The 23,888-nt window shown below is 37.1% G+C and overlaps 1 protein-coding gene across 1 annotated transcript in view; it reads right to left on the reverse strand.

Annotated features, from left to right (window-relative positions):
* kcng2 (potassium voltage-gated channel, subfamily G, member 2) overlaps window positions 1–23,888 on the reverse strand; it is a 54,132-nt gene that overhangs the window by 14,498 nt on the left and 15,746 nt on the right. Inside the window, exon 2 of the mRNA XM_073822234.1 lies at window positions 17,038–17,922. Coding sequence (XP_073678335.1) covers window positions 17,038–17,841 — 804 coding nt within the window. The 5' untranslated portion in view covers window positions 17,842–17,922. The remainder of the gene's footprint in view (window positions 1–17,037; window positions 17,923–23,888) is intronic.

The following is a 23,888-nucleotide window of genomic DNA, read 5'->3' on the forward strand; positions in this document are numbered from 1 at the left end:
ATACATACATCTGTCCATCCATCCATCCACACATCAGTCTATCCATTAACCCATACATACATCTGTCCATCCATCCATCCATCCACACATCAGTCTATCCATTAACCCATACATACATCTGTCCATCCATCCATCCACACATCAGTCTATCCATTAACCCATACATACATCTGTCCATCCATCTATCCACCCATACGTCCATCCATCCACCCACACATCAGTCTATCCATTAACCCATACATACATCTATCTGTCCATCCATCTATTGACACATCAGTCTATCCATCAACCCATACATACATCTGTCCATCCATCCATCCACCTGTCCATCAATCCACCCACCCGTCTGTCCGTCCATCCATTTATCTATTCATCTATCTATCCACCCATCCATCCATTTGTTCATGCATCCATCCACCTGTCCATCTGTCCACCCATCTATCCATCCGTCCATCTATCCACCCATACGTTCATCCACCTGTCCATCTATCCATCCGTCCAGCCATCCATCTGTTCATCCGTCCGTCTATCCATCCATCAGTCTATTCATCCACCCATATGTCCATCTAACTGTCCATCCATCCATCCACCTGTCCATCCATCTGTTCATCCTTCTGTCCGTCCATCCATCTACCCATCTGTCCGTCCATCATCCATCTACCCATCTGTCAGTCCATCCATCCATAAATCCATCCATCAATCTGTCCATCCATCCATCCATTCATATATCCATTCATCAATCTGTCTATCCACAGCTTTTTTATGGTTTTAGTTTTTGTTCATGATCATTTTTAGTTCATAATAAAATGTAATGTTTAATTCTAGTTTTTCTAGTTGTTTTACTTTTTCTTTTTATTTCAGTTAGCAAAAATACATTTAGTTTTCATTATATAATATAATATAATGATAATTACCTTGGTACTGGCTAATGCATGCATACATGTGTGCGTGTGTGTGAGACACAGGAAATGCATTTGCAGTCCATTAGGTCTATTCTCTGAAATGCTCTTACGTTGAGGTTTTATCATTTTGCTTTGATGGGAAGCTTTCTGGACATGGGCTTGTTTTTCCTCATTTTCTCAGTAACACACTAATAAAATTAAAAGCAGACAATTACAGAGCCCTGATCTGATGTCTTCATCATGCTGCAGGATGAGCTGTGCATCCTTTAACATGACTGATCACATACGCTGAGCCAGCACTTTCCTCAGCAAACACACGCAAAAAGACCTGTAATGCATTTCATCAATATTACTTCGCATATGTTCAGTTAATTCACTTCACTGAGCATGAGATTCACTTTACCTTACCTGTCACTCTCATCTATGCAGTATAAAACATTATAGCATTAACTGCATCATAATTACAGTCAAAAATAGGCATCAGCATTAACTCTACATTTAATGTTCATGAATAGGATTATAACAAAACCAACCTACTGAGAAACATCACTACATACATGCGAGTATGCATATGTGCTTTGTTTTATTTTATTTTACATTTATTTGAATCTCTCTACCTCTTTTTACTCTCCTCCCCCTTTCTTTATACTTTACTTTTCACATTCAAACTGGTTTCCATTCCATTATGCCCCATATATACTGTAATGCAAAACATACCGGCCCAGTTTCACAGACAGGGCTTAAACTAAGCCAGGATTAGGCCATAGTTCAATTAGGACATTTAAGTAATTTTTATAAACATGCTTAGAAAAAAAACATCACTGGTTTGCATCTTGAGACAAAACAAAGGCACTGATATATTTTAAGATCAATCAGTGCAATTTTGTTTCAGTTGAAACAGCTCAGACTTACATTTTAGTCTAGGACTAGGCTTAAGCCTTGTCTGTGAAACTGGGGGACCATGTTTTAAATAGACCATAATGTTTTCCTAGGCTTTTTTTTGTCAGTTTTTAAGGTATGTGTCTGTCCAAAAACTGAGAAATGTTCAATGGAGTTAAAGTGTGACAACTTGCCCCAGGCCCACCTACATGTGTGGCAAAAACGGTAGTAACATTGAATCAAATATAGTTTTGGTGAGAGGAGGTTATTATTTTTTAGTGGATGTAAGAGCCTGGCCCCGCAGTGTTTTAATTACTGTTATTCGCCGTGAGATGCAGCGGAAACAATCACACAAGCCTCTCGTGTTCCCCACGCTGTCTGAAGCCTGTCAGCTTCAAAATTCAAAGCGATGCCTGCTAACAGCTTCTTTGAATTTCATTTCCAAATTTCAAGTGAATATATGCACAGCCTTTGCTTTTAATTTGTTATGAATAAAGACTTCTGGCATAAATTAAACTCTGTCAGCTAGATTGTCAGCGTGTTGCTGAAAGTCTGCATTCATGTCCACTACAAGTTCACATTCAACATAATTATGCACACTTCTTTTTCACAAGGGATGCTTGATGTTACTCTACCTTGTTTGGTCATCTAAACAAAATCAAAATCAAATATTCCAAGAATGTTCATGAGTTCACCATCAGACAAACACTGAATATGAATAGAATGTATGGCAGGACAGCAAGGAGCCACTGCTCTCCAAGAACAACACGGCTGCCATCTAAAGTTTGCCAAAGACCATAAATGAACCAGAAGACTGTTGGAAAAATGCTCTGTGCACAGATGAGTCTAAAACACAACTTACTGGTTTAAACAAGACATTTACATTTAGCAAAAACCACTGCTCTGCATTCAAAAAGTACCTCATCCCAAATGTGTGAATATATAAACTCGTCAAATTTATCTTTTTAAAATAATTTGGCCCAAACTAAAGCATGTTCTAAAATGCTTGTGCAATACAATAGTAATCAACTTTCCAAGATTCTCACCATTTTGAAAGGAATGGCATAGCATCCCATACAGAAATGTAATATATGAAATTAGGAATGTAACGGTATTATTAATATCGTTTATAGCACAATAGCAAAACTCGATATTATTGTGGTCACATGACGATATGAAACAATATTTTTCTGGGCGAAAAGTGTAGGTTTTAAAATATATTTAAACGTATTATTATAACATAAAAAGTCTTAAAAAGTTGTGTTTTGGGCCATTATGCTTTGGCACAGTATCTGTCAAATGAACTAAAACTGAAAGCACAATGTGGCTTAATCTCTTCATCAAGTCTGTTTTTGCTGCGTGTTTCAAAGAGAAGTGCGTTCTTCGTTCAGGTGATCAGTTTGTGATTCGATATTTTCCATGCCTCAGAACAGCTCTATTCACAATGAACTCGTTTATTGCATGTTCTGTGAGCAACGGCCACCAGTTATGCTTTATTTTCGCAACAGATGATTACAGCATTTCACTAGATTTGTAGTGAGACGCATTTTTGTAAGCCTGTTTTCACTGAAGCTGGAGTTTTCCATCAAAATAAAAGCTCTACTGCCGTTTCCGTCAAAATAAAAGCTTAAAGTGCAGTATGAATTGCTGACAGCTAGCGGTTTAAATGGGTAAAATTACTGCAGTCTAAATTCAAGATATCTCTTTCAAGTGTAGAAATTAGGAAAAAAGTATTGTTATTTCCCTACTGTAGTGTAAAGCAAAAATAATATGCCTATGAAGGTACGTAGGTAATCACAGCGTGCTGATATTCTGCCATATCGTTTGGCTATGAGTGTGATATTGTCTTTATACAACAGTTTAATGGCAAGAGTGTGTAAACAACAATGGAGTGTCTTTATAAATCCTCTTTAGTGCAGAACTACTTCCTTCTGCTACAAATCCAAGTTTTATAGTTGAACAGCTGAGCCCAAGCCTCTGTTACTAATTCCAAAACGTCACTTTAAAACTAGTAATGAAGGAACGTTGAGTTGCTTCATTAAAAGCTTAATGTATTACAGCATTAAAAGCTTACTGTATTATGTGGAGTATTATGAGAGAGATGGACTGAGCAAGTGTGATTTCCTGCATCTGATACAGCATTCATTCTTCAGCTCAATCTCATATTCACAATAAAACATTAGTTTGAATATCCACTGTGTAAAGCGATATCTTTGTCGTACTATCCTTTCATATGTTTAGGGCGATTCTGTTAAGGACAAATTTTATCTCATGTTTAACCACTATGGAGACATCAGAGCCAGCGGCAAATTCCAGAAGATCTGGCTGAGGTGAGGCTGCTCTTAGTGGGTGCATAAGCGCTAAACGCCCACTGACGCCCTGGAGCTCACATCTCCGAAAACATCAAAGCAAATTTTCGAATAGACGTTATCTTTATTAACAAACTGCATATCTGAAGTCTAGACAAGTAGGTTCTCACCTAAAGAAATGTCAAACTACATTCTACATCCCCTTGATTCTTAATACTGTGTTGTTACCTAAATGATCTGTTTTGTTTTTGTTTAGTGATAGTTGTCCATGAGTCCCTTGTTTGTCCTGAACCGCCTGCTGTTCTTCAAAAAAAAAAAAAATCCTTCAGGCCTCACAAATTCTTTGGCTTTTCAGCATTTTTGTGTATTTGAACCCTTTACAACAATGACTGTATGATTTTGAGATCCATCTTTTCACTTTTCAGACTCATATGCAACTATTACAGAAAGTTCACATTTTGCAGATTCTGAAAGGGGGGTGTAAACTTTTGCTAAAACCAAACAAATCTGTTCACCCTTACAGTGTGCAGAGTGTCTGGCCCTATAATTTCAATGCTGTATTGCATTCTCACAGTCCCCAGAGTAAACTGTCCTGATCTGCCCAGGTAGAGGTGGTTTTGTTGTGGTTGTGTAACTGTTCTCAGTATGAAATGCCTTCCGCCCATCATCACCTTTTTATCTCCTTAAACTGGGCACCAATTTGGAAATCATCTTTGACAGGCCTCTCATATGTCTCCTGCTTTCTCTTATTCTCTCAGTCAGGGTCAAATGGTTATAAAGCTCTCCTGTCTGAGTGTGTGGGCACGTCTGAGTGCCTCAGCTGGATTTCGCTGCTCCAGAGCCCATCAGTACAACTAAACTGTCCTGTACTTGCTGATGCCTTTGATATATTAACTGTAAAGCCCTACACTGAAGACTGACAGGAATAATTATGTCTTCTAGCTTTAATCCTATTATCAATATTTTTAATATTCATCATGCATGACTGCTTCGCTTGCGTCCTTCTGTCAAGAATCATTAGGAATCACACGAGAACAAAATGTTTTGTGCAACTTTTTGTCCTCCTTTCTCTCGCTCAGTCCCAGCGGCTGCTAGACATCATAACTCAGGGTCAAGTGCTCTGTTAGAAGCTAAATAGACTGACAACTATGATATTGCTCTCTTCTCTTTGTCGAAGCCTGTTCGGGATCTCAGAGGGGCATTTAAGCTCTGATGGATGGGTTCAGTCATCCGTGATGCAAAGGTGTGTGTGTACTGTATGTGAGTGCAAAATCGTTATTCTTGTCAATAACTGGTTCAGTGTTAACACTCATAACACTAGGTTGCACTTAGAGATCACTACAAATTGCATAATAAATGTTTATGACAATCCTGACCTGTGGTGTAAATTGTGTATATATAAGATTGTGTCATAAAGGTCAATTTTCCACAGATGGACAATATTTGACTGAGATATTTGAAAATCTGGAATCTGAGGATGCAAAAAAAAAAAATCTAAATATTGAGGAAATCACCTTTAAAGTTGTCCAAATGAAAATCTTAGCAATGCATTTTACTAATCAAAAATTAAGTTTTGATATATTTATGGTAGAAAATTTACAAAATATCTTCATGGAACATGGTCTTTCCTTAATATCCTAATGTTTTTTGGCATAAAATCGCTATTTTTGACCCATATAATGTATGTTTGGCTATTGCTACAAATATACCCGTGCTATTTAAGACTGGTTTTGTAGTCCAGGTTCACACATGGGCTTCATTTTGAAGCAACAAGGAACCAAACAAAATAGTACAGTGTACAGTACAAAGTACAGTGAAAACAAATTAAAGCATCTCTTTTAGTCACTTAAGTGCCCTTTATTTTGATTAATATTGTATTATTTGCACGCACGTTTTTAAAACACTCTTTTAAGATTTGAAGCACATTACAAGTGCACATTTAGTAGAATTAAGTGCACTTCTAAGTGCCACTGAATCTGTTGAATAATCAAGTGTGCTCTGAAAACGTGGCATTTATCATTGTCTCCTGTGTGAGAAAAGCTATTTAGAGGACTCATCTAGTGTTTTCTCTCTTCAGTCTGTCTCTGAGTCGCTCAACTAATTCTCTAATTGAGGCATTTTAGTGCATCACAAACTCATTATAGATAACAGCAGGTTTCCTCAGAGGCCACCGATAATGTGTCTAGTGTGATAATGTAATTGTTTGCTGTTGTATAATGAATGAATTGAGAGTTAGGTCAGCATTTGAGTTGGGTCTGTACACTTATTATGGCATTAGTGTAGGTAATGTAGCATATGAGGCTATAGTCTCAGGCGGCCTGCCAACGGACTATCCACCAATTTGTTACTAGGTTGCTAGAATATTATTATAATACATTTGCCAAAAGGTTTGCAAGGTTCATGGCATCAAAGATACTCAGAATTTTGAATCCAGTTGAAAAGAGAAGTGCATTTTAGCATACTTTTAAAAAAGAGCACTTACTACAGAAATAATATACTTTTAAAGAACATACTTAAGTGTGAACTGAACTTAATGTTTTTTGACATAATAGCATGTTGATGCTTTTTGACATTTTTAAGTAGGGCTTAAAGGGATAGTTTAACCAAAACTAAAAATTACCCCATGATTTACTCACCCTCAAGACATTCTAGGTGAACATGACTTTCTTCTTAAAAAAAACAAAACAATCTGAGTTATATTAAAAATGTCCTGGCTCTTCTAAGCTTTATTATGGCAGTGAATGGCTGTTGAAATTTTGAAGTCCAATAAAGTGCATCAATAGATCATAAAAAGTACTCCACATGGCTCCTGAGGGTTAATAATGAGGCCTTCTGAAGATAATCGGTGTGTTTGTGTAAGAAAAATATTCATATTTTTTATTTTATAAACTAATATGAACACAGAAGAGAGAACAAAACAAAACCCCAGTCACAAATTAGAAGTGTGTGTGTGTCCCATGCTTGAGTGCCTAGTGTTTGTGACTGTATGCATGTGTCCACATGGATATTCATATCCCTGTTTTAGCATGTGTGTGTATGTGTGTGTGTGTGTGTGTGTGTGTGTGTGTACCTGGTATTCATCACGTTGTGGGGACCAAATGTCCCCACAAGGATAGGAATACCAGTAGATTTTGACCTTGTGGGGACATTTCTCAGGTCCCCATGAGGAAACAGGCTTATAAATCATGCACAATGAGTTTTTTTGATGAAGTAAAAGTGTGCACAATCTCCTGTGAGGGCTAGGTTTAGGTGTAGGGTAGGTGTAGGGCCATAGAAAGTACGGTTTGTACAGTATAAAAACCATTACGCCTATGGAATGTCCCCATAAAACATGTAAACCCAACGTGTGTGTGTGTGTGTGTGTGTGTGTGTGTGTGTGTGTGTGTGTGTGTGTGTGTGTGTGTGTGTGTGTGTGTGTGTGTGTGTGTGTGTGTGTGCGTGTGTGTGTGTGCGTGTGTGTGAGGGGGTTCCAGAGCAGAATGCATTGCTCACAGTGATTGATTGTCTCTTTGAAGATAAAGAGCTCCCTGGATTCCTCCTGCTGTTCTTCAGTGTGGCCCTTTGATTGTGGAAGACACCTTGCTCTCTCTTTCTCCGCTTTAATCTCTGCCGTCTTTATTGATGTCATATGGAGGGCTGTGCTCCGGTACACAAACACTCAGAACTCTGAAAGGCTGAAAAATGCTATAACCAGCTCTGGGCACAGGACTATTGTTGTGGTAGTTTCCCTTAAACTATAGTCACATCTAATGTTAGTATTATTGTGAGCAAGGGGTTTCAGATGTAGGGTCATATAAATATGTGGTTTGGTCATGAAACTCTAGATCAGTGTTTCCCAACCATTTTTCTGCCATGGCATAGTTTTGATAAGTATAAAATCCTATGGCACACCACTACGAAAAAAAGGTAGAAAGGCCCATATCTGGAATTTGTGCTCTGCATTCAGTGTTTCGCTCCGCCCCCCTTGAACGTCAAGTTCATTTTATTTTCGATATAGTGCCAGATCTCAATAGAAGTCATTTAAGGTTATCTTTCCTATAGGTCTATACATAGTTCTTTTATTAAACAAACTAAATTGCCTTATGTTATTTATCTTTAAAGGTTGTATCAGCGATTTCAAGCCTGAAACATAAAGTGTCAAATTCAGCTGACCTTTCTTCATGATCCGCTCGCTGCCTGCCCCATAAATTGACTGTAAAAAAAACGCGTCTCTGTGGTCAGCCTAGGGTCCGAGATATGCCAAAAAAACAATCGGTGCTACCAACGATTCCACAGCAAAACAAACAGTGTTCCAACCAATCACCGTCAGGGGGTTGGTGTTGTGGACTTTCGCTCTGCCTCCCTCACATCCCTGCACCAGTACGAAAGTCCACAACACCAAACCCCTGACGGTGATTGGTTGTCACCAATCTGCGGTTTTCTAGACCGATAAGATTAGGAACTACACTCCCATTCTGGTGTAATAGTCAAGGAAGTTTGCTGCCGTAACATGCCCAAAGCAGGCGCAGTAATATCACACAGCGCCTGAAATTAGTTCCCAGCTAGGTAACTTCCAATATGACCGGCACTAAGTTTGTGTAACTCCGGTTGTTGCAGCTGTCAGAGTTGCAGCTGGCAAACTGTTAGTGGCTGGATTTACCTGTGTGCGATTAGCTATGGTTATGTGCATTGTAAGGGGCTGTGATAGTAAGTCGAAGACGTACTCTACTACCCTGTTTCATTGAATTCCCACGAAAAAAAAGCAATTCCGACTAATGAATCAATGGGTGGCTGCTCTGAACATAGATCTCAAAACACCGTTAGAAACGATCAAGAAATGGCGTGTTTGCTCTGAGCATTTTGAACCAGATGACTATTTGGATAGTTTTACCGGTACTACAGCACGGCGTCTAAAGGACACGGCCATCCCAACAATCTCCAGAGTACAGACAGGACAACGAGGAGCATCGCCCACGGCTGTAAGTGTAACATGCCTAATTGCTATTGTTGTTGGCTAACCTGTGAAATGCAACCCCTGACGACTAGGTTTGGGCGAACAGTTGGCTTACAGTATTTGCTATGACTAAATTCCACGTGTGATTGCAAAAGAAAGTTATTGTGAACAGTCGGTGGTAGGGCTGTGCAATAAATCGCAATCGCAAAAAAAATCGCGATTTAAGCACATGCGATTTCTAAACCGCACACGGCTGCGATTTTATCTATCCCCCCAACGGCACCCCCGCCCCCCTTGAACGTCAAGTTCATTTTATTTTCGATATAGCGCCAGATCACAATAGAAGTCATTTAAGGTTATCTTTCCTATAGAACAGGTCTATAACTTACATAGTTCTTTTATTAAACATCCTAAATTGCCTTATGTTATTTATCTTATTTACACGAAGGCATGTCATTTCTGTCTCTTCATGGTCGCGTGATTACAATGTCTCCTCCAAGAAAACACGGACTGGATCGCGGACTCCATTCATAAAAACCCAATTTACTATAGCGCGGAATGCCACGTAATACGTCGATTTTTGGATTAATAAATCAAAAGTTGGTCTGTCACTTAATTCAAATCGCGGTATGGACTAGTGTCTGTGAAAACTGAAATGCAAAAAGACCGTTTTAATATGAATCCTGCATGTTCCGTTTGCCTCTGTATGTATGAATGGTGGAGACGCGTTTTATTTCTTTACTACATGCAGACTGAAGCACACGTGACGCTCCCGGTAATTTTTGACATTTGCATCTCACATGAACAGATAAACTCAATCTCCAAAGCTGCTGTGAGCGTCACTTTTACCGTTTAATTTGAGAAAACTAGCATCACATCATACTGTACACACAGAAACTTCACGGCAACCTGTCAAAATAAAAGTACGGTGTAACATGTAACAGAACATTAGTCCTGCATTACTTTGGTACAGTATAATGTAGGTGTTTATATATTCCTATTTAAATAACTGACATAAAACAATATATATGATAAAAAATAAATATAACTTTATTTTAAGTAAAATAATAAAATAAATATTGCTTTATTTTACAAAAGCACAAATGTTCTGTTTTTAATGTGAGTGTGCAAGTTAAATAGTCTGTAGTCTAATATGCCAAGCACATTTTTGCTCATGTGGAGGATGATTTTTTTCCGTCGATATGCAAAAGTCTGTGAAGTACAAAGCCAAGTATAAATTATAAATAACAGTTTGTCATTCAAATACATTGCGAATATGAAAACATTTCAATTTGTGGCAAATTACAGGGTTACGTGGCAAATTACAGGGTTACGTGAGCCCAACACCTAGTACTGTCAGTTAGCTTTGTTTTGGTTTCTTAGCTTTATATATTTTTCTGAATACCGTTACATTGTAGGCCTTTGGTATCATTTCTAATCCTGTTATTACACTCTCTTTAAACATTTAACTGCTCACTAAATATGTTTTGTGAGCACTGCACTTTTGGAGAGAGTGGTTAAGGACAAAGCACCAATCAATAAAAGCGATTCTGATCTTAAAGGAGTCATCAGATGCCCATTTTCCACAAGTTCATATGATTCTTTAGGGTCTTAATGAAAAGTCTGTAATATAATTTGGTTAAAAAATTCTGAATAGTAGTGTAAAAAACACCCTTTTACCTTGTCAAAATCAGCTCTGCAAAAAAACAACTCAATTTATTGCATGGTCCTTTAAATGCAAATGAGCTCTGCTCACCCCGCCCCTCTCTGCTGTAGGATTATGAGCCGGTAAGTTTACTTTGGTCACATTTAGTCGCATTAGCGGTGAAAATTGCCAACAAGCACATTATTAAGAAAGGCCGTTTGCAAAGATGCATAAAAAAAACCTTACACTCACTTCTGCTGTGGGTGAAGCTGCATCAGGAACGATTTGCACGAACATAGATGCATATGTAGATCAGGATCAGCGCTTTCCGATCGTCAATCACTGCGTTTTAAGCGGCTCAGATGTGGGGAGTAAATGACTACATCTATGTTCATTATTACAGCTGACAACAGAACACCTCTGCACCTGAGTCACACAATGGCGATCGGAGTCGGACTGTTTGAGCTCGGTGAGGGTGGGTCTAAGGTAAGGTGCTCATGTCAATCAACTATCATGGGAGCGGCCTCTGTCTGTGTGCTGTCACACTAACAAGAAGCTGACAATGACCTGATTTTAAAAAGGGATATTACTTTTAAAGATTAAAAAATACCACTGGGTGGATTTTTATTATTGTAGAATGGTTGTGTACACAAACTGCCTACACACATTAATGTTCAAACAACATGTAAAAGTGAGTTTTGCATCCGATGACCCCTTTAAGAAAGATGATTGGTCAAAAATATTTTGAGGACCAATACATCGGCAACCTCGGGAAACCCCTTTCTGGAACGACGCGACAAAAGGAATTTGCTCAACACAAAGGCAACGCAAGTACAACCTCCAGATTCTAGCTGAACTGGTGCATTTGATATAAAGTTTAATAACCTCTTTTAGAGACTCAATACGAGGGTTAATTAAGTGATTGATGGTTGTTCAGGTCTAAGCAATTGCACATATTGCTATAAACTTGGGATTTCATATTTTCATCTTCTAAACATTCTTATCTCACTTTCTCTCTTCTGCAACCTGTGTGAATGCATGTGTTTAAGTGTTAGATTAGTTTGTATGTGTTAGGTTTATCCAATAAAATTGTATTGTTATTAGAAAAGATAAGTATCTTGTGTTTCGTGCTTACAAGTTATTGTCTTAAACTGTAGATTTTGCTACTGTGCTAATATATAGTGTTTTCACTATATTCTGGATAATAATATCCATTGCAGAGTTGTGTTGTATGGCTAGTTCCATGAATCGCGAGTCGACTCTAAACAGCCGTAAAACAGCGACTCTATTCAAATTCCCTATTGAATCATATTCGATTCCCTTTGAGCTAAATTTAAAATGTAATAACCCTACATGTCTATGCAACGTCCCCATAAAACATAGAAACCAGTGTGAGTGTGTGCGTCTGTACTTTGCAGTATTTTGGAGGACAAAACTGTCCCTGAAAGTGTCAAAATCTCTCTTCAGAGATGTCTTCAATCTCTAAACTGATTGATAAATAATGAAGAGGCTGTCGTTGTTTAGAAGCCTACAATGTTTTTTTAGGGGTTGAAATAGTCCACAGTAATTATAATTAGCTTTAAACAATAGTCACTGGGATGTCCTGAGGAGCATAGCAAAACAAAGGCATGTGAGCAAGTGTTGGTGTGTATGTGTTAGTATGTGACTGAGTGTGAGTGAGTGAGTAGGCACATGTGTGTGTGATAGAGAACAGCTGCCAGGCTTTTACAATAGTTCTGTGGAATATGGCTAATTTGGTATTCATGAAATCGGGCTCTGGACTTGAGATGCTGTCCCCCAGGCTGTCATGCCTGTTTCTGTCAGAACAATATCCCCCTACAGTACACAGTCTAGCTACTGAGACAGTCTCTCTATCTCACACACATAAACACGCACAAACATCTAACACAAACATCTCATGTCTCTGAATTGTTTACAGAGAAAATGATTCACATCATCAAGCGCAGAGAAATGAAGGAGTACTCGGTGTTCGTCAAAGGCCAAACTTGAGGGCCGGTTTTGCCCAGAGGTGTTGTAAGTGGCTATACTCTAAAACAAATATCTTTATATTTGCATTTTATGAATTTTAAAAAGTTTACTGCAGTTTTGCTAAAAATAAACTCTTAAAAGAAAAGTTCACTGAAGTCTGAATCAAATATGCTTCCAGTATAAATCTCTGCTTCTAGCACAGAACACAAAATGAGAAATTTTGAAGAATGCACTTTTTGTTCTTTTTCCAAGCAGTGAATTAGTGTAGTATCAAAACACATGCAAAAGAACCAAAAAGTAGTTCAAAATTAGTCCTACTACTATATATGTGACCCTGGACCACAAAACCAGTCGTAAGTTGCACGGGTATATTTGTAGCAATAGCCAAAAATACAATGTGTGAGTACATAGATACATAGATAAATACATAGATTTTTTTATGCCAAAAAGCATTAGGAAAGTAAATATTATGTTCCATGAAGATATTTTGTAAATTTCCTACTGTAAATAAATCAAAACTTAATTTTTTATTACTAATATGCATTGCTAAGAACTTCATTCTGACAACTTTAAAGGTGATTTTCTCAATTACTTTTTTTGCATCCTCAGATTCCAGATAATCAAATAGCTGTATCTCGGTATGTTACAAACCATATATCAATGGAAAGCTCATTTATTCAGCCTTCAGATGATGTATAAATCTCAGTTTCAAAGAATTGACCCTTATGACTGATTTTGTGGTCCAGGGTCACATATAACAATAACCCCTACTGTTGAAAATCTATTCAAACTGCTCTGAAGACTCTGAAACTAACCGTGTGTTTTTCTGAGGTTGACAGAAACTGTAAGTGAGTGGGACATGTCTGTTTTGCACCATGTCAATGCAACCTGCATCATTGGAGATATGCAAGATTTCATTTCTCAGCCACACAAAGACACTCTCCAGCTGTCTGTCAAGCCACTGATGCAGCCTGGTGTGAAAATTACATTAGATAATAATTATATATTAGATAATTTTATATTTCTTAATCAGTATTTTCGTCCTGTTTTCTTAGTAAAAACAAATCTAACAATTCTTAAATTTAGATACATTATTGGAGAAACAAAATGGAAAAAGATATTAAAACTGAATATTGCCACTGATGGACACCTTCAAAAAACTTTATAGCCTAATAGATGGCCTTATCTACCATGTACTAACATTATACACCTACTAAGGATTTAGTATGTAACTACATGTTGTTTTGGAAAACTAACACATTTACTGTAAAAGTCTTTGAATGTTAGGATTATAGTGGTTTGGGGGTAAGGTTAGGATTATAGGGGTTTAATTTTGGTTTTGGTGGGTAAGAGTAAGGTTTAGATTGAGATTGTAGGGTTTAGAGTTAGGTTTGGGAGTAATGGAATTAGATGGAATGGAAATACAATTAGGATTAGGATTATAGAGGAAATAGTTCAGTTTGGGGGTAAGGTTAGCATTAGGATTACGGGAATAGATTTAGTTTTGGGAATAATGGTAAAATTAGATTAGGATTATAGGGAATAGAGTTAAATTTGGGGTAAGGTTAATGTTAGGATTATAGGGGATAAAGTTAGGTTTGGGGCTTAGAGTAAGGTTTGGATTCGGATTATAGGGGTTAGATTTAAATTTGGGGGTAAGGGTAAGGTTAGGATTATATGGTTAATATTTAGGTTTTGGTGGGTAAAAGTAAGGTTTGGATTTAGATTATAGGTGTTTAGAGTTATGCTTGGGAATAATAGTAATATTAGGATTAGGATTATAGGGGAATGAGTTCAGTTTAGAGGTAAAGTTAGTGTTAGGGTTATGGGGTTAGATTTAAATTTGGGAATAATGGTAATGTTAGGATTAGGATTATAGGGGAATGAGTTCAGTTTAGGTGTAAGGTTAGCATTAGGATTACGGGAATAGATTTAGTTTTGGGAATAATGGTAAAATTAGATTAGGATTATAGGGGATAGAGTTAGGTTTGGGGTAAGGTTAATGTTAGGATTATAGGGGATAGAGTTAGGTTTGGGGTAAGGTTAATGTTAGGATTATAGTGGTTTGGGGGTAAGGTTAGGATTATAGGGGTTTAATTTTGGTTTTGGTGGGTAAGAGTAAGGTTAAGATTGAGATTGTAGGGTTTAGAGTTAGGTTTGGGAGTAATGGAATTAGATGGAATGGAAATACAATTAGGATTAGGATTATGGAGGAAATAGTTCAGTTTGGGGGTAAGGTTAGCATTAGGATTACGGGAATAGATTTAGTTTTGGGAATAATGGTAAAATTAGATTAGGATTATAGGGAATAGAGTTAAATTTGGGGTAAGGTTAATGTTAGGATTATAGGGGATAAAGTTAGGTTTGGGGATTAGAGTAAGGTTAGGATTACGATTATAAGAGTTAGATTTAGGTTTGGGGTAAGAGTAAAGTTTGGATTCAGATTATAGGGGTTAGATTTAGGTTTGGGGGTAAGGGTAAGGTTAGGATTATATGGTTAATATTTAGGTTTTGGTGGGTAAAAGTAAGGTTTGGATTTAGATTATAGGTGTTTAGAGTTATGCTTGGGAGTAATGGTAAAATTAGGATTATAGGAGAATGAGTTCAGTTTGAGGGTAAAATTAGCGTTAGGGTTGTGGGGTTAGAAATTTGTGAATAATGCTAAAATTAGGATTAGGATTATAGGGGAAAGAAATCAGTTTGGGAGTAAGGTTATCATTTGAGTTATGGGGTTAGATTTAGGTTTGGGAATAATGGTAGTTAGGATTAGGATTATAGGGGATAGAGTTCAGTTTGGGGTGAGGTTAATGTTAGGATTATAGGGGATAGAGTTAGGTTTGGGTTTGGATTATAGGGGTTAGATTTAGGTTTGGGGTAAGGGTAAGGTTAGGATTAGGATTATATGTTTTATATTTAAATTTTGGTGAGTAAGAGTAAGGTTTGGATTCAGTTTATAGGGGTTAGAGTTAGGTTTGTGAGTAATGCTAAAATTAGGATTTGGATATTAGAAGAATATTCAGTTTGAGGGTAAAGTTAGCGTTAGGGTTATGGCATTAGATTTAGGCTTGGTAATAATTGCAAAATTAGGATTAAAGGGGAATGAGTTCAGTTTAGGGGTAAGGTTTAGCATTAGGGTTATGGAGTTAGATTTAGGTTTGGGAATAATGGTAAAATTAGGATTAGGATTAAAGTGGATAGAGTTCAGTTTGGGGGTAAGGTTAGCGTTAAGGTTATGGGGATAGATTTAGCCTTGGAAATAATTGTAAAATTAGGATTAAGATTATAGGGGAATGAGTTCAGTTTAGGGGTAAGGTTAGTGTTAGGGTTATGAGGTTAGATTTAGGCTTGGAAATAATGGTAAAGTTAGGGTTAGGATTATAGGGGATAAAGTTCAGTTTACAGGTAAGGTTAGCGTTAGGGTTATGAGGTTAGATTTAGGTTTGGGAATAATGGTGAAGTTTGTATTAGGATTATAGGGGAAAGAGTTCAGTTTACAGGTAAGGTTAGCGTTTGGGTTATGGGGTTAGATTTAGGTTTGGGAATAATGGTAAGATTAGGGTTATGGGGATAGAGTTTGGTTTGGGGATAAGAAAAGGTTTTGGATTAGGAATTTAGCAGGATAGAGTTAGGTTTTGGGTTAAGGGTAGGGTAGGGTAGATATATAAAGTTTACATTAGGATCATAGGGGTTTGAATTAGGTTTAGGGAAAGCGTAGGCTTAGGATTTTAGTGCGTCAGAGTCTGGTTTTGGGTTAAGGTTTAGGTATTAGTATGTAGGGGTTAGAGTTAGGTTTTGGTAAGGGTAAGGTTAGAAATTATAGGAGATAGACTTGGGAGTAAGGAAAATATTTAAATTGGGATTTTAGTGGGTTAGAATTATAGTATTAGAATATTAGGTGTTAGGGTTTCTGTTAGGGTTAGAGGTTTAGGTTTATAGGTGTTAAATTTAGGTTTTGGGTTAAGGGTAAATTTAAGTTTAGGAGTCCAACAATTCAATACCCTGAATAAAATACTTAAAAAATTTAGCTTCTTCACAAGTCAATTTTAAGGATGTCTGGACACCGTTGACTGGAAAACATGACAAAAATACAGATTAAAAATGTTTTTTGTAATGTGACTAACTGGCCCTCTCCCAAATTGCAGCCAAAACCTCTTCCTCTGAGTCTACACTTTCGTGAAATTACACTCTTCTGAAAGCTAAAATGACGAATGGGACACCCTACGGTCTCATGGACTTAACAAATACATGCATGGCTGTAAGAGTGCAAGTGCACAGGAAGTGTACAATTTGGGACAGGGCCATTGTCTACTTTTTTGGACAACTGGTTCAACTAGTTCAAACAGTCACACAATGCCCTGGCATGTCTGGTTGTACACTTACCCTCTCCTCCTCCTCCCTCAGGTCAGGCATGGTGCTGACACACAGTGTAACTGCCGTAATGGCCACAAAGACCACTGATAGGCAAGCGAAGATCTTCCCAGGGATTCCGGAGTGAGGGTTCTCCACCATGTCTCTGAGGCTGTGCATGCACCCAGCCAGACGCCCCTCCTCTGGGCTCCCAACTCCTGGTGCCTCCTCACAGGACTGGGGTGCAGTCAGCTCGGCCTCCTCTTCCTCCAGCCGGATTCTCTCTCGCTGCTCCTCCTGCCGAAGACGGAGCTTTCTCAAGCAACACCACTCCAGACTAGCCTCCTCCACACCCCAATACAACAGTTCCTCTTGAAAGGACAGTGCGCACATCTCCCGCAAGAGACGAAGCTTTCCGGCCGCCAGGAACGTGACGATAGACCGAAAGGCACTGGGGCTTCGGTCAAAGAAGAACTCGTTGCAGTGCGCGTCATAGTCATCGCACAAGTCTAGGATTTCCTCGGCATTGCTGCAGCTACGTAACTTCCCTAAACGCGTCAGTGGGAACTCCTCAAGAGTGGACCATGGTATGCGATAACGGATGCCGCCCACGTTGATGATAGCGGTGCGGTCGACTAAAGGACCCTCGTCCTCTCCAGCTCCTCGATTCCGGTGAACCTCGTCCTCTTGTATGCCAGGCTTGCACTGCAGTTGTGCGCGTTTGTAAAACACACCCTTTTTGCTGCAGATTTCATGCGGGTTCTCCAAAGGGTTAAAGTGGAAAGATGTAAACTGATGATCGGTGCTGCCTGCTAGGAAAGCCACCTCTTGGTACATCTCTGCTGTACGTGACTTTGTGGGCCGTACACTCCACAGATTCACAGTCTACCAGGTCACGGTGGTCATCATGGCTGCGCTCTGAGAGATAAAAGAGGAAGATTTTAATGAAGACTTACTTTATAGTTTTGCTAAGGTTGCTAAGCCCAAGGGACAAAATACAACAAAATTAGCACAGAAAACAACCGAATAATTAGTCTAGATATATCCAAAACACACTGGAAATGTTCCACAACACAAACAAAATGGTCCCTCATACACATACTTAAAGGATAAGCTTGTTATCCATTTTGTGTTGATTAAAATTATTCAACCCCCCAGAGACTGCAGTACATTACAAATACAAGCTTTTCTAAAGATCCAGGACTTTATAAAAATTGCATCTATAACAGATTACTGGCATATTAAAAGTGATAATGTGAATGTATAATGTAGTATTTCTTAGTAGTTCTACGATTATTTAATAACACAGCTATGTGATAATTATTCAACCCCTATTCAACATTGCTGTTTTTAGGTCACTTATTTTTATCACTTCGTATCATTTACACGAAAACCCCGTTTTTATCACAGAAAACGATTATTTCTAAAAAAAACTCCGGCCAAAGTGGATAAATTTGAAAACGCTGTTTTCACGTTGTAGTGTGTACTGTGAAAACGGAGGCTTTTGAAAACGATGACGCATATTAGTAGTCATGTGACACATATTGTACCAATAGATGTCTGTTTACACCAGCAATTGTGCCTGTGTCACACTGCTGCTAAAGAGATTTACCTTGTACACTCTTCAAATTACAGTCCTAAAATGATGACAGAAAATTTACTCACAGTTGCTGTCCTGCAAAACATGACGACAACTGCTTTTCAGATAAAATATGAGTGAGCAAGATATAGACGCGTTAGTGTATGATGAGATATTTCCGTAAATTATGCCGCCAGAAGAACTGCGTGAAAACTTATTACGTCTGTATAATTTTGGAGGCTTTACGCATGCGCAGTAAGGCGAATTTGATGTTTTCCTATGTTTCAGTGTGGATGAGAATCTTTTGGAAAATGCTTGGAAACGCTAGTATGGACGGAGAGCGTTTTAAAATGAAAACTCAGTTTTCAAATGTATCCGGATTAATGTAAACGTAGCCTCAGAAAACAGAATTAGCTTGAGCTGTTACACATATAGTACATACAGTTAACCCATGCATGTGCTGAAGTTTCAGTAGCAAACATGGCAAAGTCAACAAAGCCCTCACAAAAGCTATAGAGAAGAAATAATTGTATTACTTTAGAAAGTCTAAGGCTATATAAAGATTTCCAAGACATTAAAAGTTCCTAGAGCTCAGCTGGCAGCCTTAATCCTTAGTTTAAAATGTGTTGTACCAGAAAACTTTTGAGGGTGTTGAATCAAAAAAGCACAATATCATAAAATGTTTGATCAGAACAACTGAGGAAAAATCTGGAATGTACAGCTAAAGACTTGCAAGATGACCTGACGAAAGGAGGAAAAACATTTAAATGCAGAGATAAAAGAAGAACACTAGACAAGTGCGGCCTTTATGCTGAGACATCTTGCCAAATACCACTCGTGACCAATAAGAACAAAAATGCAGACTTAAACATGCTGGATAGACCTGTGGAGCTCTAGAATAATATTTTATGGAGTGATGACCAAACTGGAACTTTTTGGACCTATGGATCAATGATATGTCTAGTGCAAATATGCCAAAGCTAATAAGCAGAAGAACACCATCTCCATGGTCAAACTTTAAGGTGGGACAGCCCTGTTATGGGGTTGTTTTACTGCTGCAGGGAGTGGAATCATGACTGTATGAAGGACATCATTGATTCTTTAAATTATCAGGCAATTTTGGCAAGAATTGTGATGCCTCTGGTGCAAAGATTGAAGCTAATGATCCATGGACTTTCCTGCAGGACAATCATCCCAAAGTATACATCCAAATTTACCTAAGATTGGTTAAGAGATCAGTCATAGAATCTTAAGTGGTCCGTTCAGTCTTCAAACTGAATTCTTACTGAAAAATATTTGATTGAATTTTAAAAAAGAAGTGGCAAACTGAAAATCAAAGATTATCAGTGATCTAAAAGCTTTTTCAGGCGAAGAATGGGTCAAGATTGCAGTAGAGAGGTGATAGAAGCTTCTAAGCACTTCCAAGCAGCATTTATTGGTGGTTTCAAAGAATAGCTTCTACATCAAATTTGTCTATTTGTGAACATTGACATTTAGAAACAATTAAATTTTTTTTACGTTCTCAGAATTACTTAAATGTGTAATAATAAACTTTCTCTAATAGTGCACTGATGTCTTTGTTGAATTATTTTCATTATGAAATTACATATAAAGATGTAGCCTACTTAAGTCCTACTTGAGTTGGTCAAAAAGCAATCCGAAGGTCAGCTAATTGCATTTAATATACATTTAATCGAACACATTTTCATTTAATTGCAATTAACATGCAGTTATCAGTTAGTCTCTGAAAACATTACATTTAGTTCACACTTACATATATTCTTTTAAAGTAATTAAAAAGTAAACAGTGATACATAATATTTATTTAAAGTAAAGAAATGCAAACAACCATGGCTTCAAAAGACTTACAATATGCACAAGCAAATGGTCTACTTTTATGGTGCTTTTGCTTAATTTTTGACACCATTCATTGTAGTTGCACTGAAAAAGATAACTGCATTGCGGATAATTATACATATTACATTATATCTACTGTAAATTATAACCTAAATGCAATTAAATTCCATCTCTCAAAAAAAAAATTACGCCAGACTTTTCTGCTCTGCAAAAGATTTTGAATAAAAATGAGTGCACTTTCACACAGGTGAAGAATTTAGCCTTTCCAATCCATCATTTCATGAGATCCGGATTTAAAATGATAAGTAGCTTCAGCACGTTGCCTGTCTCAAGGGCAATAACGCTCATCACAAAATATGAAATGAATGCATAAAAGTTGTCAAACATCAACACTAATGCTGCACAATTCATACTAATATATTCGTCGTCTCAGTCTCCTAATGCAACATCACATTTTCCTGACATATTTGCATATTATTTTCAAAGAGTATAGTGAAAAAAGGTTCTCCGATGGCTTTGGAAGTCTTAATTGCTCACGAGTCATGGGATGCAGTAAATTCATGTCACAACACAAGTTGAATCCCAAAGCGGAGGAATTAATTATGATGTTTTCTTTTCTATTCATGGATAAGTTCCTAAATGAGCCATGTTCTCAACACAATGGCAGAGTAAGGTCCAATGCTCTCAAATGAGTATGGGTATAATTAGTGTGACTGCAACAGGAGATTTATGAAACAGACCTTCTCACGCCAGAGGATTTGAGAAACGCCATTGGTCTTACATTAGGCTTTTGTGAAATTAAAGCATAATGTATTCAAACAGCATATCGGAGCAGAAAGACATCTCTGATTTTGCCTTGTTATGTATATTTAAGACATCAGAAATGATGAATGAAAACTGGTGCTATCATGGTGGATGTTAATAAATTTCAAACAGCAGCAGACAGAATTTTAAATCTCACCCAAATCAAATCAAATCAAATCAACCTAAACTGCCCTGATTTATATTTATATTAAATGCAATCTCTTTTAGCATGACTTCTCTACAGTTGTGATGTAAACAACAATTATAGTAACTTCTGAGCAATATATATGGTTCAGTTTCCATTGCTGGTCTTTAATTTTATTTCTTAACATGATGCTTGAGCCCCAAGGCTTCTGACAGTCCAAATGAATCACTGTCAAACTGAAACAGCGCAGAAAAAAAGATGCCATGTGTTACCGCTCAATCCATGAGTCAATATATGACCCAGCATTTCCTGCACGAAGCTCATACTGCCATCATATGAGCTCAGACGGCACATAATGTGCCAGTTAAAGTAGATGCCAAGGCTTTTTGAAAATGCAAATGAGCCAGACTTTTCTCTTGACCAAAGATGATACTAGGAAGCAACGTCTAACAATGATAAATGATTTACACACAATACATTTGAGTAAAGCATAGCAACGTGACAGAGCTTTCTTTCCAGTATTAAAACTCCAGTTTAAAATAAATGTTTTCTATTTGAATGCATTGCACAATGTAATTTATTCTTGTGATGTAAAGCTAAATTTTCAGCATCATTACTCTAATCTTCAGTGTCACACGATCCTTCAGAAATCATACTAATATGCTGATTTGCTGCTCAGGAAATATGATTATTATCATCAATGGTATGCCGCTTAATATTTTGTGGAAACTGTGATAAATACATTTTCAAAAGAACAGAATTTATTTGAAATTAGGGGTGGGTGATATGGCAAAATTATCGGTAACACTTTACAATAAGGTTCATTAGTTAACATTAGTTAACCATATTAGTTAACATGAACTAATAATGAACTGGACTTATACAGCATTTATTAATCTTTGTTAATGTTAATTTCAACATTTACTAATACATTATTAAAATTTTGTTAACATTAGTTAATGCAGTGTGAACTAACATGAACAAACAATGAACAACTGTATTTCCGTTAACTAACGTTAATAAAGATTAGTAAATACATTAACAAATGTATTGCTCATGGTTAGTTCATGTTAGTTAATACATTAACTAATGTTTAACTAATGAACCTTATTGTAAAGTGTTACCAAATTATCATATCACGATTCACAATTTTATCACGATTCTTTGTCATGTTGGTTTTACTATTTTGCAAGTTGTCTGAGCAGTACAGCCAAGCTAATTTCTCTATTTTGAAACCAAAACCTTACAAGGTAACAAAATATAAAACAAAAAGAATGGCAGATATTTAGGCCAAAGTGGGCGAAGATCAAAAATCTTTGTCTTTATTTTATCTTTGTTATTAAAAAATAAGAACAAATATAGCCTACATGTCACAAATGGACATAATATACAAAAAAGTGTTTTAATTTTCAGGTACAGTAAGTGTATTTATCAGTAGCATTCAAGAAATTGAATTAACAAATATAAAACACTATATACATAAATTATACATTCACTCTAATTAAAGCAACTGTATTTAAGTTCTTCTGTCAATAGCAGTGAGGTTTTAAGTATAAAACATGTTGAACATAAAACTTATTTTAAATAATGTGGCTAACTAAACAGTTGCTGTTCCCCAGTTACTTTCATAGTATTTTTTTTTTTTCCTACTATCAAGGTCAGTGGGACCAGCTACTGTTTTCACATTCTTCAAAATATAATCTTTTGTGTTCAGCACAAAAAAATTAATAGAGATTTGGGATAACATGTGAGTGACTAAAGTTTTGGGTGAACTGTCCTATTAATGAAAATCGGCATTATGTTCAGCTATATCGCTTTAAGAGCTGCAAGCATCTAATATACAGTACAGGTGTGCATTAGTTTTTCTCTCAACTGTTCACTTTAACTTTAGACATAACCAACTGTGTTTATATGTAATCCTCGTGTGTTTTTGACAGTATTAGTGAATCAGACGAGCTATCAGAAGATAGCTTAGTGTTATCAGGTGATGTTTGACATGCTTTTTGTGTGTGCGCTTCAGGTTTCAGGCCAGAACAGCGTGCAGATGAAACAACATTATTTCACTGGCAAGACTTTGAAGCATGTGCAAATAATGTACTTTTGTGATTGCAAATAAGTGCAGTGTCCAGTGAGTGAATGTTGTGTTATACAGTATATGGGGACAGAGGCACACTGTGGCATGATACTACAATATTTATTGAAAAGCAGATTGTGGAGACATAATCATCTTTGATCAAAAATCGTCATATCGCACAACCTTATTTGAAAAATAAATCTTTTGTAACATTATGAATGTCTTTACTGCCCTATTGATACATTTATGTGTTCATTTTATACACTAAAAACTAATAGAAATATTATTGTATATGTCAAATAAAGTATTTTTTCATAGTAACTTGTAAAGTCCATAAAAACTTTGTAACTTCACAGAAGTGCTGTTATTTCTGGTCCTGATGTAAGTGCAGAGGCAGCTGCTTTATTAAAGCGAGGTCTGTGGAT

The sequence above is a fragment of the Garra rufa genome, chromosome 17 (genome assembly GCF_049309525.1).
Source record: "Garra rufa chromosome 17, GarRuf1.0, whole genome shotgun sequence".
NCBI classification, from domain to species: domain Eukaryota; kingdom Metazoa; phylum Chordata; class Actinopteri; order Cypriniformes; family Cyprinidae; genus Garra; species Garra rufa.